This window comes from Carassius carassius, chromosome 24, assembly GCF_963082965.1.
Source record: "Carassius carassius chromosome 24, fCarCar2.1, whole genome shotgun sequence".
Classification (NCBI taxonomy): domain Eukaryota; kingdom Metazoa; phylum Chordata; class Actinopteri; order Cypriniformes; family Cyprinidae; genus Carassius; species Carassius carassius.
The window spans coordinates 3,413,434-3,432,555 of NC_081778.1; the positions used below are offsets into that span (position 1 = coordinate 3,413,434).

The 19,122-nt window shown below is 37.3% G+C and overlaps 1 protein-coding gene across 1 annotated transcript in view; it reads left to right on the forward strand.

Annotated features, from left to right (window-relative positions):
* The window catches only part of lars2 (leucyl-tRNA synthetase 2, mitochondrial), a 59,972-nt gene extending 42,288 nt beyond the window's left edge, over nucleotides 1-17,684 (forward strand). The window contains exons 13-21 of the mRNA XM_059507348.1: nucleotides 1,596-1,694; nucleotides 2,877-3,014; nucleotides 4,242-4,345; nucleotides 8,526-8,708; nucleotides 10,034-10,203; nucleotides 11,056-11,133; nucleotides 11,234-11,345; nucleotides 13,579-13,706; nucleotides 17,296-17,684. Coding sequence (XP_059363331.1) covers nucleotides 1,596-1,694; nucleotides 2,877-3,014; nucleotides 4,242-4,345; nucleotides 8,526-8,708; nucleotides 10,034-10,203; nucleotides 11,056-11,133; nucleotides 11,234-11,345; nucleotides 13,579-13,706; nucleotides 17,296-17,475 — 1,192 coding nt within the window. The 3' untranslated portion in view covers nucleotides 17,476-17,684. The remainder of the gene's footprint in view (nucleotides 1-1,595; nucleotides 1,695-2,876; nucleotides 3,015-4,241; nucleotides 4,346-8,525; nucleotides 8,709-10,033; nucleotides 10,204-11,055; nucleotides 11,134-11,233; nucleotides 11,346-13,578; nucleotides 13,707-17,295) is intronic.
* Nucleotides 17,685-19,122: the final 1,438 nt, after the last annotated feature.

A 19,122-nucleotide genomic window follows, 5' to 3' on the forward strand; every position in this document is an offset into this window, starting at 1 on the left:
CTCGTGACACTCTGTGTTCAGTCTATCATCAGTCCAGCCACACACACTTCCACCATTTCGTCGATAATGAGTCAAAAACGAAACACAACTGTAAAACTGGTTTAATTTCCCAGTTGATCTCTCTCTGAGCACCTCATCACGGCTCATATGTGGATGCTCGTCTCTCAGATGCACTGGCTTTAAAGGATGAGCCTGCGTCACCTTGGCCCTGTTGCTAGACGAGCGCGAGGCGCTAGGCTCCCGGGATAAGAAACAGGATTGTGTGATTATAAGACGGGCTGGACTCTCTCAGACTGGAGTGAAGGGACGGGCTGGATTCTGCTCACACTGTGTGCGGTTCGGGGTTTGACTGTTAATTAGTTTCTTTTGATGTGGATGATTAGCCGAATGAAGTCTGCCAAGACTCGTTAGTGTAAGTGTGACTGTATTGTAAACTGACAGATGGCCCGGGATGTGTTTGGGATTCACCAGCTGAGAAACCACACTGTGAAAAATTCATTCAAAACTCATTCCATTTGATATTTCGATTTTCAATTTTAGGTTTTGGTAGCTCTAATTTTTTATTTAAAAAGGTATTTAGGAATTGCCTAGCTTTAGTTTTCATCCCTTATTGTGTCAGAATCAGATGCAGGCTGATTCTTGTCTAGTTTATACAGTGGGTAGAGAAATAAATAAATATATATATATATATATATATGTGTGTAAATATATGTATGTATATATATTGTTATTATTATTTTTTTTTTTTGTGGAAACTTGTGGTGCATTTTATTTTTCAGGATTCTTTGATGAATTGAAAGTTCAAAAGAACAGCATACATTTGAAAACTGAAACTAAAACCATAAAGAAACATTTAGAAATAACTGAAAATTACTTGAAATAACTGAAATAAAATAATATACTATATAGTCAACTACTTGCCAAGGCAGCCCTTTTAATTTAGTTGTACTTGATTTACTCAAATAAACTGGAACTAAAATTAAAATTAAAAATGGACATTAATAATAATAATAATAATAATAATATAAAACACAAAAAATAACAAAAACAACTAAATTAAAAAATAATTCTAAATAATAATAAAATTATTAAATAATTATAAAATTTTAATTTATTAAATAATACAATAAAAATAAAAGCTTGAAAATTAAATCAATGATATAAAATAACACTTGTTATAATGTGAATAGATCATAAATTGCATGAATGGTATTGGTTTCAGTCTGTATTGTTATACATTTAATAAAAACATTTGTAGAGTTGGTCTTTTTTTCACTGTTTTTTAAGGAAACATGCTAGATCAATGTGTTTGTATTTGCATTGAGGTCTCGTGCGTTTTTAAATGCAAAAACATGTTCTGTGTGAATGTCCCCTGATGGGATTGAAAAAGATCGAATGGCTTGCTTTACTCTGTATATTAAGTTGGAACATGAGAAAATGTTTTAGCTTTAGTTTGCACATCACCTTTAAACATGTCACACATTACGACCAAGTTCAGTCTTCTGTTAGTTATGAGTCATGGTGGCACAAATGTTTCTTGACCTGAAGGATATGTACCGTCCCAGCACTTACACTCTTCCTCCTGTTGATGTCAGGTGTAATGGGCCGGCGGAGAGAGAAACAGACACCATGGACACCTTTGTGGACTCCTCCTGGTACTATTTCAGATACACTGACCCTCAGAACCCGCTGAGGTAAGGAAACGCAGCTCTGTGTGGCTCTGTCCAGGGGTTTGAGGAGACCGTGTTAGTCTGCGCTGCTTCAGAGACGCTGAGAGAGTGGAAGACCATCTGTCTGGGCTATTTCAGATCAACTACTGGGGTTTTACAATCTCACTCCTTTGTGTCCGTGCTGTATGTTTCAGTTAGCCTTCAGTCTATGCATTAATGCGGATAATGTGATTTCTAAAAGCTGATCTGAACCCTGAGAGCTGACTGGAACTAATTCAAGCTGAGACCCTTATTATGGTTAATTACCCTTATTACTATTAACACTAGCTTTTTAAGCTTGTTTCTGCCACTGGATAAAAAATAAAAAAAGTAATTGTGACTTTTTATCTCAAAATTCTGACTTTGGCTTTGTTCCTTGCACTTGTGAGATTATATCAGAGCTGGGAAGTCAGAGTTGAGAGAGGAGGAGAAAAAAAATATATATAAATATATATATAAAGAAATGTGTTTCCGTACCAATCTGCTAAATGCAGCTGTATTGTGAACATTAATATCACGATTTTCTGTCAATTTGCTTTCAAACGATGTTGATTGTGGAAAGCTGTAAACATATAAATTCGACACAAAATTCAAGCCTAAACTTGCTTCCTAAAATTGTAGAATTAATCATAATTAAATATGCATAACCCATAAGTATTTTAATGTTTAAAAGTACGTAATAATGTCACTTTCTATCATTTCTAATCAGGCACTGAATAGAGTACCTATAAAAGGTTCTTTCAGTCAGTCAGATCACTTTGTGCATCAAGGATGATCAGATTCTGCGAGACATCATGAACACGCTGTAGCTTTACCTCAGTTCCTGAAGACGCTCGGGGAATCACAGTACTTCCTGAGCTCTGGTGTTGTTCTGTGCTGAATGGACGGTTAGTTTAATCAATGTAGAGTGTGACACGTTTGTGTAAATTCACTGATCTCCCTTCAGTTTGTGGTTGACCGTGTGATTCGAGGCTCGTGATTTCGGTATAAAGCAGCGCCAGCATTAAAGTGTTCTTCGAGAGTTTGAGAGATTGTAACACCTGCCGCTCACACACACACACACACACACTAGTCATGTTTCAGTGTTGATGTCTGTGCACGAGCGTCTCCTGGTGGTGGCTCTGGTCTAACACAGTTACAGTGTGAGGTGTTTGTGTCCCCTCGCAGGCCCTTCGAGCGCTCCACAGCGGATCACTGGATGCCTGTGGATGTTTACATCGGAGGGAAGGAGCACGCCGTCATGCACCTGTACTACGCCCGCTTCCTCAGCCACTTCTGCAGAGAGCAGGGCATGGTTTCACACAGGTGCGACACACACACACACACACATCCCTGAGTGTCATGAGAAGAGAGCATAACTTACAGTAATCTACGTTTTTATGTAACTGAATTAAAGAAGTTAATGCAACTGAACGAGCCACTGATTTTATGCATTGTGACTTAATTTGGTAACACTTTACAATAAGGTTAGTTAGTTAGGTAATGCATTAATTATCCTGAATTAACAATGAGCGGTGCATTTGATGCCACTTTTATTAACCATAGTAAATGTCAGTTAATGGCATTAAAAGGATAGTTCACCCAAAAATGACACTTCTGTCATCATTTACTCACTGTCTACTTGTTACAAACCTATAGAAGTTCATTTCTTCTGTTTAATTATATATATGAAAAAGGTATTCTGAAGAATGTTGGTAGCCAAAAAGTTGACAGTAGCCATTGACTTCCATAGTATGAAAAAAAAATATGGAAGTTAATGGCTACCGTCAACTGTTTGGTAAATTATGGCATAATTTAAATTTTTGTGTTAACGATCCCTTTGCATAATATTAACAGATATAACTTCTGTGCTGTTTTTTTTTTCGTAAATGAAGTAAATATTAATTAAGATTAATAAATGAAGCATTATAGAAACATGTTTACTGATGTAGACAATTAACATTATAAATGGAACCTTTTTGTAAATTGTTAACCATAACAAGTAGGCTATAATTTTATGAGATAATATTATTATTACAGTAAATCGTTAAGAGAGATTTTTTTTTGCAGATGAGAAATTTTCCTTTTTTTATAAAATGTGCACTGAGGAATTGTGTAAAGTATTCATTACTGGAAAAGTAATAGTAATTCTGTGATTACTCATTAATTGGTGAGATAATAATCTGGTAAGTTAGTTAATGCATTTATAAAGTGAAACACAACAAGTTGGTAGTTTACAGTGACCACCAGCTTTCAAACTCAAAAACACCAACAAAACACAAAAGCAGTCCAGTTTCAGTTTCAGAAAACATTCCTCAGCTGTGTGTCCTGACTTCTCACATGTCAAATGAACTATTTTTATCATACTTCTATAGTGTTTTCTATGGTAGCTTGTTTCCACCATGGTATAGAAAAATAGAAATTCTGAGAAATTGCCAGAACACAGGTTTGGGACAACATGAGAATGTGAACTACTGACCTAGTTTACATGGTGATTTCCTTCACGCTGGATTCGATGAACACCAGTAATGTACATCCAGTGTGTTGTTTCAGGGAGCCCTTCAGAAAGCTGCTGGTGCAGGGTCTGATCAAGGGACAGACATTCAGGGTGCCAGAGACCGGCCAGTACCTCAAGAAAGAGGACATCGACTTCTCAGGTGTGTGCGTGTGTGTAAGAAGATAGAAAGTACAGTATGTTGCCAACAGTTCTGGGGTTTGTGATGATAATCTGGTTTCACCTGTCTTAGACTCTGACTCTCAGACTGTTCAGAAGTCAGAAATTATGAATATGTAGTATTATAGTTTTGGATATACTATTGGAATTAAAGGGGCAGTCACCCAAAAAATGAAAATTATGTGATTAATTTCTCACCCTCATGTCGTTCCAAACCCTTAAAGGGATAGTTCACCCAAAAATCAAAATTATGTCATTAATAACTCACCCTCATGTCGTTCCAAACCCGTGAGACTTTTATTTTAGATTTAGTCCGAGAGCTCTCAGTCCCTCCATTGAAGCTGTGTGTACAGTATACTGTCCATGTCCAGAAAGGTAAGAAAAACATCTTCAAAGTAGTCCATGTGACATCAGAGGGCCAGTTAGAATATTTTGAAGCATCGAAAATACATTTTGGTCCAAAAATAACAAAAACTACGACTTTATTCAGCATTGTCTTCTCTTCCGTGTCTGTTGTGAGAGAGAGTTCAAAACAAAGCAGTTTGTCATATCCGGTTCGTGAACGAATCATTCGATGTAACCAGATCTTTTTGAACCAGTTCACCAAGCAAACTGAATCGTTTTAAACGGTTCGCGTCTCCAATACGCATTAATCCACAAATGACTTAAGCTGTTAACTTTTTTAATGTGGCTGACACTCCCTCTGAGTTCAAACAAACCAATATCCCGGAGTAATTCATTTACTCAAACAGTACACTGACTGAACTGCTGTGAAGAGAGAACTGAAGATGAACACCGAGCCGAGCCAGATAACGAACAATAGACTGACTCGTTCACGAGTCGAGAACCGGTTGCATCGGTTTTCGGATCACCAGTAGTTCTTTCGGACAGTTCGATTCAATAAATCGGTTGAAGAAAACGGTTCACCGGTTCTTTTGCGCTCGACGTAATGACGTCATTGGCGATGATTGCCCTTGATTCAAGCCTTCGGTTTACCCGCGCTCATAACATTAGCACAGAATCAGTTCAGAATCAATCACCAAAAGAATCAGGTTCATGCGCTCTGTGTGTCAGTCTGCTTCACGCTGAATCACACAAGCGCAGTATCATCAGCTCCTCGATTCTTCTTTTCTGGCTCGGCACGGTGTTCATCTTCAGTTCTCTCTTCACAGCAGTTCAGTCAGTGTACTGTTTGAGTGCATGCATTACTCCGGGATATTGGTTTGTTTGAACTCAGAGGGAGTGTCAGCCACATTAGCCCCACTGCTCTGTATATTTTGAACGTTACTCTTAGCGCTACAGACATTTGTTCTATTCGAACATAAGTGCCCTGCGAAGTGGACACCACAAGATATTCAGCCATGATTCCAGTTCGAATCGAACGTAGCTATATGTTCCAATCAAAGTGCATTGAAGTGTGCAAGACGTGAATTTAAATTGTATTGATTTACAGAGGTATATGATGTCACAGTTGTCCATGTTTAAAGACGCTGCACAGCACAAATCAGTGAATGAATGTTTCGATGTGAGGTAAACTTCAACAGATTTCCCCTGCTCAGAGAGTAGGGAGCAATGAACAATTGGAACACAGTTCATGCACGGAGTTCATTTCTAACGAGCTGATTATCTGAATCAGGTTTGTTAACAAAGAGAAACGTGCAAAATATGCAGAGCAGTGGGGCGCGAGGACTGGAATTGAGAACCACTGCCGTAAAGGATGTCACGAACCGAATAACAGACACGCCTCCCTGCCTCTTTAATTACTGAGCACATTGATTCCAATAACGCGCGGCGCATCCACAAACTCGTTGCATTGTCCCGTCTTTAATTGCCGAAAACATTGTTTCTCATGACTGTATGTGCACTCGCGCCTTTGATAACTGTGCACATCGTTTTGTCTGACTGTACATCTGGCAGCGCGCTGCACCTGCCGCCACTAAATTGCATTATATTTGTCCCATATTGTCATTAATATACATACTGGCTTCAACTTGGACAGCTAAATAAATAGACTGCTATTGTTATGCATGTATGAGGGTTAGATTATTTAGTGTACAGGTAATTTCAAGAGTGATAAACAAAGTGATAGAACATATTTATTTTAATGCATTTTAAATGTTTCAAAATTTGGAAAAACCACTCATTGCATCACACCATCTCCTGACTGCATTATTATTTGTAAAATAGGGACTTAATGGAGAGTGTGTATACATGTTTAAGTTTAACCATTTATATTTCATTAATTAAGGGAAATTAACAAGTGTCTCAGCCCTCAAGGGACTATTTGGCCAACAAGCTTATTCCTGCTTGAAAAGCAAAAGGTTATTGATGGTGTAAAAAACATCAACTTTGAAACTCATGCTGATTGATGGACTATCATTACTCAGCATTACTTACTACCTTCTAGCAACGCTACATTCAGTGAAGGAAAAATAGTAAAAAACATAGTTCATTTAAATGAAACCAGAAGCCGAACCAGAACATTTCTAAAAATACCCCACCCTACTTATGAAGATCTGTACACTGTAATATATGTTGCATTTTGACATTGCCAACCTTTAAATTAAGTTGACAGTAAGTAATAAACAGTATTGAGCATTGAGTAGTTGAGTATTGTACATTTTTCCTTACCACTATTTCTTAATAATTGTTTAATGATTTTAATGGAACCGGAATCAGAACCGGGACCGTTAGGTGGAACCGGAACCGGAATCGGAAAATTTCGAACGATTCCCAACCCTACTCACAACAGACACGGAAGAGAAGACAATGCTGAATAAAGTCGTCGTTTTTGCTATTTTTGGACCAAAATGTATTTTCGATGCTTCAAAATATTCTAACTGACGTCACATGGACTACTTTGAAGATGTTTTTCTTACCTTTCTGGACATGGACAGTATACCGTTCACACAGCTTCAATGGAGGGACTGAGAGCTCTCGGACTAAATCTAAAATATCTTAAACTGTGTTCCAAAGATAAATGGAGGTCTCACGGGTTTGGAACGACATGAGGGTGAGTTATTAATGACATAATTTTGCAAATTGGGCGAACTAACCCTTTAAGACCTTTGGTCATCTTCAGAAAACCAATTAAGATATTTTTAATGAAATCCGAGAGCTTTCTGACCATGCATAGACAGCAATGCAACTGAAACAAACCTATTTAATTAATATGAGTAATTAATGACGAAATGTTCTTTTTTGGGTGAACTATCCCTTTAAAGCCCCACCATCAGCTACAAGAATCAGTCGTCTCACTGGTAAAGACACTGGCATCTCTTTTTTTTACTCTATTATGTGCATTAGCTGAACCAGTTGCTTTGTTTCCTAGTGGACTGATAAAAATATGTGCACTCTGACTCCTGAAAACTGCATTAGGCCAGCCAATCTGACTCGAGTGTAAAATTGTGAGACAGCTTGTGCCATTTTTGTGTGTAAAATGCATCGGTGCTATGAATAGCCCTCTTCACATTTCTCATTCACTTCCTGTTTTGCTTTCTGTGGATACTGGATCTGAAAAGCTCTTTCTTTGTTGCCAGGCGACAAGGTAAACAGACTCACAGGAGCATCAGAATTGGCTCCAGAATCGTGTGTAATTTCAGTGATCTCAGCGATGGTTTTATAATGCATCTGTGTGTAAACACTGTAGAGGAGAGATGCTTATTACAGTAAACACAGCCGTGTCTCTTCCTGAGAGGACATTTACACATGCAAGATTACACCAAACCCCTGTTTACACCTGCGGTTAACATCTTGAGTGATCTGAACACTGGAGGTCAGCACTTTATACCGGTGTAAACAGGGTTTTTCAGAGCTGCTCAGTAAATACACCACCGTTCAAAAGTTTACAGTCAGTATAATATTTTGTGTGTATTTTTCAAAGAAGTATCTTCTGCTCAGACTAGGGATGCTCATATCGGTTATATTTCCTAACCGATAACCGACGCTCCTTAACCGATTATTAACTGTTAACCGACAAGGTTATTTAAAATTAGAATCGAATTTAATTGGAAAGGTTAAGTTACTGTGATCTGTTAAAAATAGCAGAAAAACTAAAAAAAAAAAAAGTAAAATATCGGCCGATATATCGGTTGACCACCAGTCTCAGATCACATGACAGATGTTAATAGCAGATGTAAAGAGACCAAAACCACCTGTAACAGGTCCGGAACCCACTCAGAGGGACACCGGTGGCCGACTGCAGGTCACATGGGAGAAGATGAGTAAATCCAAACACAACGGGCTGGACCCGCAGGAGGTGCTGCAGCAGTACGGCCTCGACACCATGCGCCTCTTCCTCCTGTACGCCGCTCCACCCGAGCAGGACATCTTATGGGACGTCAAGAGTGAGTAGAGCCGCCAGTGTGAGAAAACCGCTCCACCTCAGACACGTGACGCTGATCTTCTAGTGATGCATCTGTTCTGGATGTTAACTGTACGTAGGGTCTGTAATCATGTGTCAGACAGACGCTTTAGCCGCTGTGTTGTGTCTTGCTGTTTTCACCCCCACATATTTAGGACACTGTGTCAAATAAGATACAGCTCAGCTTTAAAGTATTTAGACAGTTTTAAAGAAGTCCCATGAATGTGGTGATGAGATACACATGACATATTTACATATGGACATAAGTGCATTCAGTGTTTGTGCTGTTTGATATTAAATTCTTTTGGGAAGTTCAGATGCCCTAAACAAGTGGTTTTCAAACAACCTTAAAGCCCTTTTTTTCCCCCAAGACTATGTTTAATTTGTTTTATATTTTAAAATATTTAACATTTTATTTTGATTTATTTATATATCTTTTACTATTTCAATTTTATTACAATAATTTAATAAAACAATAATAATTTTTCATAATTCCAGAAGTTTAAAGATTTAGTGTTCTTTAGTGTTTAGTGTTCTTTTATTACTATTTTTGACTCACACAAATAGGAATTTCTCAGTAGCGGTTTGTATTACTTTTTAAATATTTTATTGTTATTTTTTACTAAATAAATTTCTTATATGAAATTATATTAACATGGTAACATTTTGATTATTTAAAAAAAAAAAAAAAATTTAAGTAAGAAATTAGAAATTAAATAGTCATAATTGTATTCAGAATTCTTTCAGCTGCTCATCGTTACAGGATAAGAATTTAATTAATTCATTCATTCCTTCATTCATTCACTCACTATTTTGACCCAATAACATATTTTAGAGCTTGGCCTCTTCAATGTAGTAATTCTTATTACTTTTTAAAATTCCTTTATATATCCAGGTTTTCCAAGATTGTGGGATCCTTTGTTTTTACCTGAAAAAAAATGGTGTCAGTTTACATCTTGATTTTGAGCAGTTTTAATGCTTGTCTTATCATATTTGAAAATATTTACTATTACTATATTAAATTTACACATATGAAAAACCTAAAGGAAATGAAGAGCAGTTATAGGACGTGCATACACTTTTACATATATGTTCATAAAATAATTACCTACAATCCAGATGCTGACTTAAAAAAAAAGTCTTGTGCATCTTGTTCTTCAAGTAAACATTAGCAACCGTCTATGAGAGTTAAATCTCCTCCAAATACACTCCATCTAGAGGTTTGTAGCACTACAGCACATCCTGTGTGAACCCGTTCATGCAGTACACTGACACCTACTCGGTTTTAACGTGATGCTGTGTGTGTAGCGGATGCCCTCCCAGGTGTATTGCGATGGCAGGCCCGTCTGTGGGGTTTGGTCACCAGACTGAGAGCTGCACGCGAGGGTCCAGAGACGCCCAACCCCTCCGTCCTCAACAAGAGAGAACGATCAGAGGCCAAGAAGATCTGGGAGAACAAGAACTATGCCATCACACAGGTGAAGCCACACCACAGATGACTGTGGTGATGATGATGATGCCTATATGTTTTAGAAGTACTAAGGTACTTACTAAACATGTGTTCACTACTAAATATATGAGCGCTGTACCAGTACATGTAGATGGCCCCACATATAAACTCAGTGTTTGCATGACTAATGGTTGGTATTAATTGATAGGATAATAAAAACTATAATATACAGAATTAAATAAGCTTGCAGAAAACTTTAATCACAATACATATAGGTACTTTTGAATGACCATCAATGGAGAAAAATGCATTTTACTCCAGAATGATGTAGTTAGAGCATCTAGCAGCAGAGGCTAAAACAGGACAAACCCTGACCCCTGAGATGACCCCTTTAAATAGGATTCAGGAAACAAACAGCGATGTGTTTCACTCTTAGACCAGTGGGGGTCACTGCATCACCCATCCCTGTTTGTTCCAAATCTTTGTTTGTTTGTTTTTTATATATATATTTTTGACTTTAATTAGTGTTTAAAGTACCCATACAGGTATGTCATGCAGTCTCTCAGTTAATAATAAAAAGTACACCTCTTCTTTCCAATCAAAGCAGAATGCATGTAAGGTACTCTCTGAACACTGTAAAATATTTCCACTTACATCAAACTAAACATTTTGAAATTGGTTAAATTTTTTTCAGAACCCTTTGATGAATAGAAAGTTTAAAAGAACAGCATTTATTTGAAATAGAAATCTTTTGTAGCATTACAAATGTCTTTTAGTGCTTCCTTGATTAATACAAGTATTGGTTTCATTAAACTTGTTACCTTTGGAAATAAGCTGATAGTCTGCTGGATGAAGTTAAGCCATGTTGTTCTGTTGCCAGGTCACAGGTCACTTCACAGAGGACTTCCTGTTTAATGCGGCCATCTCTCGGCTCATGGGCCTGACCAACACACTCTCAGTAAGGCACCAGTGATCAGTCTGACGTTCAGGATGATCTGCTTGGAAATTCAAATGATTGACTGAGCTTTCCCATGATGTTTTCTGCTCTGGTATCACAGCAAGCCTCGTCTCGAGTGGTTCTGCACAGTGTGGAGTTTGAGGAGGCTTTGGCATCGCTCTGTGTGATGGCGGCACCCATGTGTCCACACTTAGCTTCTGAACTCTGGGCAGGTATGACACACACATGTCCACCTCAGTATTTCACAGTTGTGTCATCATTTACTCATCCTCATGTTCCGTAATGAAGGTAATGGTGGATGAACACTGTCAAGCTAGGAAAAAACTTTATAAACAGCATAGGCCTATAAACATCTAGCAATGCAATAAAAATATGTTGTGTGCACGGATATTGTCCTTATCACAGTGGGGAAAAAAAAAAATCTGTCATTTTTAATCATAAATATAGGAGTAGGACATCATTTGAAACTTGTAAAGCATTTACTTTTATTCATGTGTACGATCACCTGCTGCAGCGCCCATGAGCTCCTCCAGAGAGCACTCCCTCCTTGTTCACTGTCTTTCTCACATGGACTTCAATCCCCATAATCCTTTGCACACATCATCACTCATTGTTTGCACCTGTGTCTTGTTAACGGGGTTATTAAAAAACTAATAAGCAAGCCCAGCCCAGGTGACTGAATGATGACCAAATTCATGTACCACAGAATTTATATAATATTTAATACTCTAAAACATATTAAATCATGAATATCAGTGTTGGGGAACGTTACTTTTACTGTTACTCCATTAAAAGTATGTAATCCCATTACTTGGTTACCGTTTTATGGCATTACGTTACTTTTGCATTAAATTTTAGCTTATTTGTTTTTTAATAACAAAAAACCCAAAAGTTATATTTTTGGCAACTGTAAAGTCTCTTAGCAGGGACAGGATTTTTAAAAAGTAAATTTTGTTGTAAATTTAATAGTGTGTTATTTTACTAGTTACTTGAAAAAAGTGATCTGATAACATAACTCCTATCTTTGATAGATATATCGATTTTTATTTATTTAGTTATTATATTTCGTTTATAAATATTTCGCTAAATGTCATAAAAATAATTTCTGGAAATACCCCATGCATTTTTTGTGTAATAACATATTTTGTGTGATAACATATTTATGGGTTATTTGTAAATTCAAATAATTTGATGTTTGCCACATCAAAACGAATACAATTTTGAGAGTTAATTAAAGATGTTCCCAGTTCAGTGGTGTGGATGATACTTCTGGTGACAATACAACATTGGTAGTATAAAAACAAAAAACAAAAAAGTGACTCCGGTTGAAAGTGAATTATTTTGAGCTGGCTGAAAAGTCTTGGAAATACTTGAGGTGAGGAAAAAAGGAAACTCTTGGCCCCTGTAGTCCATTCCATCACATTCCGCTATTGTCACACACACACACACACACACACACACACACACACACACTGTGTGTTTGTCCTGTAAGGAAAAATAAACATGTCCACATGCTCTGATAACAGTGACTGATGCTGACCAGAGGATGTGTAACTGTGTGACCAAACGTTGCTTGTTAAGAGTGTGTTTCTTTGTGTGTGCTCATAGATTTACAGAACCTTTAGGTTCCACAGAAAATATAGTAGTAAATAATGTCAGAACTCATTTTTGGGTGAACTATTCCTTCCTCTCACTCTTCCTCCTGTTCTTGCACACACACGAAGGACAAGCGGAAGTGTACATCCTTCCTGAAGGCCATGTTGAGGTCAGATGCAGGCTTCTACATGTACAGCATTGAGCATCGGTTGTAAAGCATAGCGCAAGGTTGGGGGTTCGATTCCCCGGGAACACATGATAGGTAGAAATTGATAGCCTGTATGCACTGTGAGTCGCTTTGGATAAAAGCGTCTGCTAAATGCATAAATACAATTTTGCTAAATGCATAAATTTACATTTTACATTTAATTTACATTTATAAGAATAACTTTTATATCGTTCGTAATATTTCGAGATGAACACTGATATGCATTGCATTATATTATATGTTTTGATCATCAAACTAAGCATTTAAATCTCCTCTTACTAACATTATTGGCAGATATAGAGTGATGACTGATATTTATATCATTTAATGTAACTATCTGCCATTCTGTTGTTAAGATTTTATTGATTTACATTACAAGCTATTACAATTTAGTCTTTTGGATTAATATCAGCAAGTGCACAAAAATAAAAGCCTGATGTATCAAATATGATACTCAGCAAAAAAACCTAACTTGACTTTGATAAATTGATACTTTTTCATTTAGATCATTTTTTGTGACACGTATTTCAGTGATGTCTTTGAACTACCTTCATTGAGGATCTTTTCTTAATGTGATTCATTTTAACAAAGTCTACTGGTGTTCAGACTATTTCCTGACCGTTTCCTGAAACCCTTGTCAGGTTTGTCTCAGGTGAGGAGTCCTCTAAGAAGTGTGCTGTCTGGGAAGGGAAGTGTCCTTCAGCAGCCGTGGCCCAGTGTGGACCCCGAGTACCTACAAACACCCGACACACTCCAGCTGTCCGTACGGGTATGTCTCTCTCTCACACACACACACACACACACAGAGAGTACTGAAAACACCACAAATACACACATTATTTACAGTGTTCCTCTTGAGGAAATGAAATCCAGCGGATTGGGACAAAAATTAAAGGGATAGTTCCCCCAAAAAACTGAAAATTAGCTGCAAATTTATTCATCCCCAGGACATCCAAGATCTAGGTGACTTTTCTTTCCTTTGGTAAAACAGTAAAGAAGATTTTTAGCTGAAACTGTGGTACTTGGTGAATCGATAAATGCAATTGAGCAGCTGCCATCACTTTGAGAGTCAAAAAAAGCTTATACAGCCAACACAAAATGAACACCTGTGGCTTCTGATGTATTGATGACTTATGAAGTGAAAAGATCGGTCTGTGCAAGAAACTGAACATTATTTACAACATTATCACCTGGAATCCAGAGCCTCAGACAACGGGAAATCTTTTCCACAAACTGGTTCTTTCGGACCGTTCGTTTCAACTGCTGCTTTTTGTAGTCCTTAGAGATTTCTGATCATCAAACATTTTTATTTTCATTTGGCTTTATTCAAATGCTCGGTTCACACATGTGAACATCACCGGCTCTTCGGTCCGCGGCGAAGCTTTTCCTCGGTTCAGTGACTGTTAGAGGAACTGGAGAACTGAATGAGTTATTCATATTTGATATTGTGACTCATTTTGAGTCTGAGTGACTGTCGTGCACATCCAAAAGTGCATTTTAATTGAGTAACTTCTCATTTCTGTGCTGCTGGAGCTGTGAACTGTTGGAGTCTGATTTAGTGAACTGGTTCAAAACACCAGAAATCACTCTGGAGCGTTTTCCTGAGACAATAGATTACATGGAATGATGTTCAGACTCTTTCACAGACCATTTTGCTTCGTAAGACATCAATTTATCGTCAGGAGCCGCTTGAACAAAATTTTGTGTTCCTTGACATGCTTTTATTTTTTTACACAACCTTTCCTCAAACGAATCGGTGTCTCAGTGTATTTGTGATATTTCCATGTCATCAGGATGTTTGTATGCAGAATATTCAGCACAGGATGTCCTCTGGGAAAAGGGCAAAGTGAAAGTGTTTACCTCCTACTTAAAAGGCTGTATTTCAGAGCAGGCTCTCTGTAATTTGTGCGTGTGTGAAGGGATTGGCCTATGAATGTGGTGCGGCGAGTGAACGATTATTACAGACTTGAACTGGCCTGAAATCTTCTTTCCATTACTGTCTTTTAAGGACTTGGTCAAGTGTGTGTCTCTACTTGCCCCCATGCATCTGTCATTGTAAAAAAAAAAAAAATCTTGGTATAAATTGGTATATTTATATAGTTTTGTCAAAAATCAAAAAGGCGGCAATCTCAGAATCCACTGGGAAAACAGTCAAACAAGATGGCAGATGGGAAATGTTACTTATAAGTATTTTATATACAGCCGGCAAAGCATAGATACAGTTTTTTATGAATATGTCTGGTACTACTTGAGCTTGTATTAAGTACATTAAAGTATTGTGTTGTTAGCTATTGAAGCCCATTTCCACTATGGACAAAATTATTAATTCTTGCAAATTCCTAGTTTATACAGTATCTCACAATTTTGAGTTAATGCCTTGCAATTCAGCATTTATATCTTGCAGTTGAGACTTTATTATAACTAGAAGTTTGCTTCTAACAAGTGCTTTTCATCCATCTCAACAAATCAGATGAAAGCTGAGAGTTCAAAGATAAACAAATGAATTAGGAGATAAACTGGATGGACAAACATGAGAATTGCAAGGTGTAAACTCAAAAATGAGGAAATATTAACTTTGTGAGGGAAAAGGTCAGAATAGTGTGATCTTCTGTTGCCAGATGTTTCTTACCAACACTCACCTGAACGCAGTTCATGTCAAACTAGCTCAGCTACTGTAAGTAGAAAAAGAAAGAAAAATGCTACTGTACATTTTTTCAATCAAACAATTTGTGAAAGTCCACAGAAAGAATATTCACCCACATATTTTGACACACACACACACACACACACAGTACACATTATTTGGTAACAAGGCATAAAGACTACTGTAGCTACCATATCAGTAACAAAGAAGGATAAAATCATGAATTTCATATACAAATAAGGAAAATGAGCAAGATTTTTTTAATGCATACTCTGTTCATAAAGTACTACCCAGAAGGCTTTGCTCCACCCGCTCTTTGCCAGGCCTCTGGCTGGCACCAGCCTGCCAGTATTTTAGGGATTGCTCTGCTTTGTGCGGGTGGCTGAACTACTTTGGGAGTCATAATAACAGGGATGATTTTCTCCCATGATGCAGTCCAGCTGTCTGGGTGCGTTTCATTTCACCACAGGCACACAGAGCAGCAGATGCACCAGAAGACCAGCTTCAGTTTCACACCAACCCACACACAAAGCTAACAACAGATGCTAAAGCTAAAATCACTGCTGATCGAGAGGAAAAGCATTTATCAGTATATTGCCCTCCAGCATGATTGTAGAAGAACTTCTGTGCGTGGAGATGCTTACACACTAGAGAAAGCTCGGACGCAGCACTTGACGAATATGCATTTTGAGGATCCGTTGTAAACCAGGCAGGAATAAAGCAAATTGGTTTCTGAAAGCACTTTTCTTATCTTTCAGCTGCGGTGACCGAGTGTCACTTCTGTGAAGCTTTGAGATTTTTCTCTGTATCTTTTTCTTTTTGCCCCATCTTCTTCCCCACCAATACACTACTGTTTTCCATTATAAATAAAGAGACTCATTGCTTTAAAATTCATATTTACATATTTTTTTTTTATGTTGCAATCATTAAATAGCTTATACATTTGATGTTTGTGTATATATTACTCTGTATATAGCTACTGTACAAATGTTTGAGGTCTGCATGATTTTTAAAAATGTTTTTAAGTCTCAAATGCTCATCAAAATTGTGAAATACATTGTGATAATGTGAAATATTATTACAAGGTTAAAAAAATGTATAATTTATTCCTATGAGTTTTCAGAAGTGATTACTGTGGTTTAGGTTTCATGTGATCTTTCAGAAAAATCCTCCCAATGTTTTTGATGATATTGTTATTATTAACATTGAAAACCGTTAAAAGGCATTATGTCACTCTTCATCAATTTTAGTAATCTTTGTTTTATAAAAGTGGTATTTCTTTGATTATTGGGGGTAAAAATCAAAGGTTTTGTCTTAGTCAAGATTTATTTTTTCATTTTATCTATACTTTGAAGTATATAAAATACATTCATCACTAACATTTTCCATCTGTCCATGCTTAACAGTTCTCATCTATTTAAAATTTCCTTGCAATGGATTCTGGGATTGTCTTCTCCATGAAGAACTCTGAGAGCTGGGCCAGTAAGAAAACAACCATTTTTGCCTAATGGACGATCAAATGGGAAAAACAAAACCCTAGACTTTATTTGGAGAACAAACTATTTTTGCGCCATTAACTACTTCTCTTCTTCTTGTCATCATTTGCATCAATCAGACTTTTACCTGTTTTGTTTTTTTTGCTTGAAATAATGTCTAAAATGTAAAACGGCTTGTTTTTCAGTTGGCATCAGTCTTCTCTCGGTTTTGTCCTCAGATCAATAATAAGGCGTGTGGGAGTGTGTCTGTACCTCGTGAAGTGGCTCAGGACGCACAGAAGGTTCAGGAGCTGGTGCTGAACAGCCCTCTGGGAGTCCGTCTGCTCTCGGAGCGTGTCATCAAGAAGGCCATCCTCTCGCCCAGAACGGCCCTCATCAACTTTCTGGTGGACGAATGACGCGATGTGCCTTCCTGGACGTCCAAAATGGACCGTGCGTGAAAAGACGCAGATATCCAAAGAGCCACATCACTCAAGGATTTTTTTTTTTTTAAGTGAACAAATAAGGACATGGTGTACTGACTTTTCAGTTTTACAAGATGTTCTTGTTGAGTTGAAAATGGAAGCGGCTTTGCTCTTTGTTGCTAAATATAGAGGATTTTAGGCGATTTTCAGGTTAATAGGATGCATGTTTTGCCCTTGTCGTCACAGACTCCAGGCCGGTCTGGCAGTGTTGGTGTTTGGTAGAGAGCCATTTCTGAATGGCCAGTTTTAGCCTGTCATGACAACACCAGGAACAGACCTGCATGTGGAGATCATGCTGTGCTTTCAGACAACAGTGGGATTCCTGCTTGGCCTCATCAGACACTCGCTTTGGTGTCTCACTGTCCTGTATTGAGTCTTAGGTCTTGATCTTCCTGGATGTGGTGTTAGATCACATACACATTAAAGAAAACAGAAGATCAAACACTGTGAAGCTAATTATTTCAGTGGGGGGGGGGGGGGATCACAAGTATACTATGCAAAAAAATAAATAAATACAAATTGGTGTAGGACTTACTTTAAAACAATTTTCACTCAGAAATTGCTAGTAAGTGTCACAAATAATGATAAATAATGCATTGAATTAAAATGTTACATTTTTTAGAATGCAAAAAGTTACACACTGTCGTGCAACCAAAATTTAAGAAACGTTAATGCAACTCTAATGTGCCTGAATGTATTGACCAATTAGAATTACTTTCAAAAAATCTTGCTCTAACCATACCCCCAAGACACATATACACATCTATCCATCAAAGAGTTTGAAATACTAAAATCTTCAATAGTGTTGGCTAAGCCTGTTGCAATAATAATAAAAAACATGCCTAAATGAATGAGTGTAAATGCAAATCTGATAAAATGGATTCATAAATTTATCCTAAGTGTTTTTTAAGCTGCTGCATATACTGAACATACATATTAAAGTCAAGTTAGATTTTTTTTTTTCACAAATTGAGACTTTTGCAACAAAAGTAGGCCATGGACTTGATTCAGTGAGGTGGTTGTTGTTTTGGATTAAGGCAGATCTGAATTTGCTTCTTTGAACTTTCTTTCTTTGTTCTGTGGAATATAAAAAAAGATATTTTGAGAAGTCTTTGTTCTTTTGTCTGTACAATGGAGGTCAATGGTAACAACAACAACAACAACAACAAAAAAAGTTAAAATACATAAAGTAAATGTATTTCTTTGTAAATATAAGAAAGATTGTTGCAGTAAGTTTCACAAGAAAATGCCATTTTAGTCTTTCTACTTAAGGAAAAATTTCACACTTATAAGAATAAGATAGCTTTAGGAATACCCATCATTCCCTTTGGAAATGAGAACGGACAGACTTGAGTCATCACATTTCAACACCGGAGTAATTTGGCCCAATTTTCTCAGTCTCGGCGACCCAACCCAATGACACATACACACACACTGAAACTGCTCGAGTTAGCTCCTCACTAACTGGGTTTAGACTGTGTTGAGTGTCTGACCTTCTCCAAATGCATCGGAGAATATTGTTCACTCAAGTACAAAGAGAAAAATAAGTTGCCGGGCATAAAGGAAGCCTTTCATGTCAAA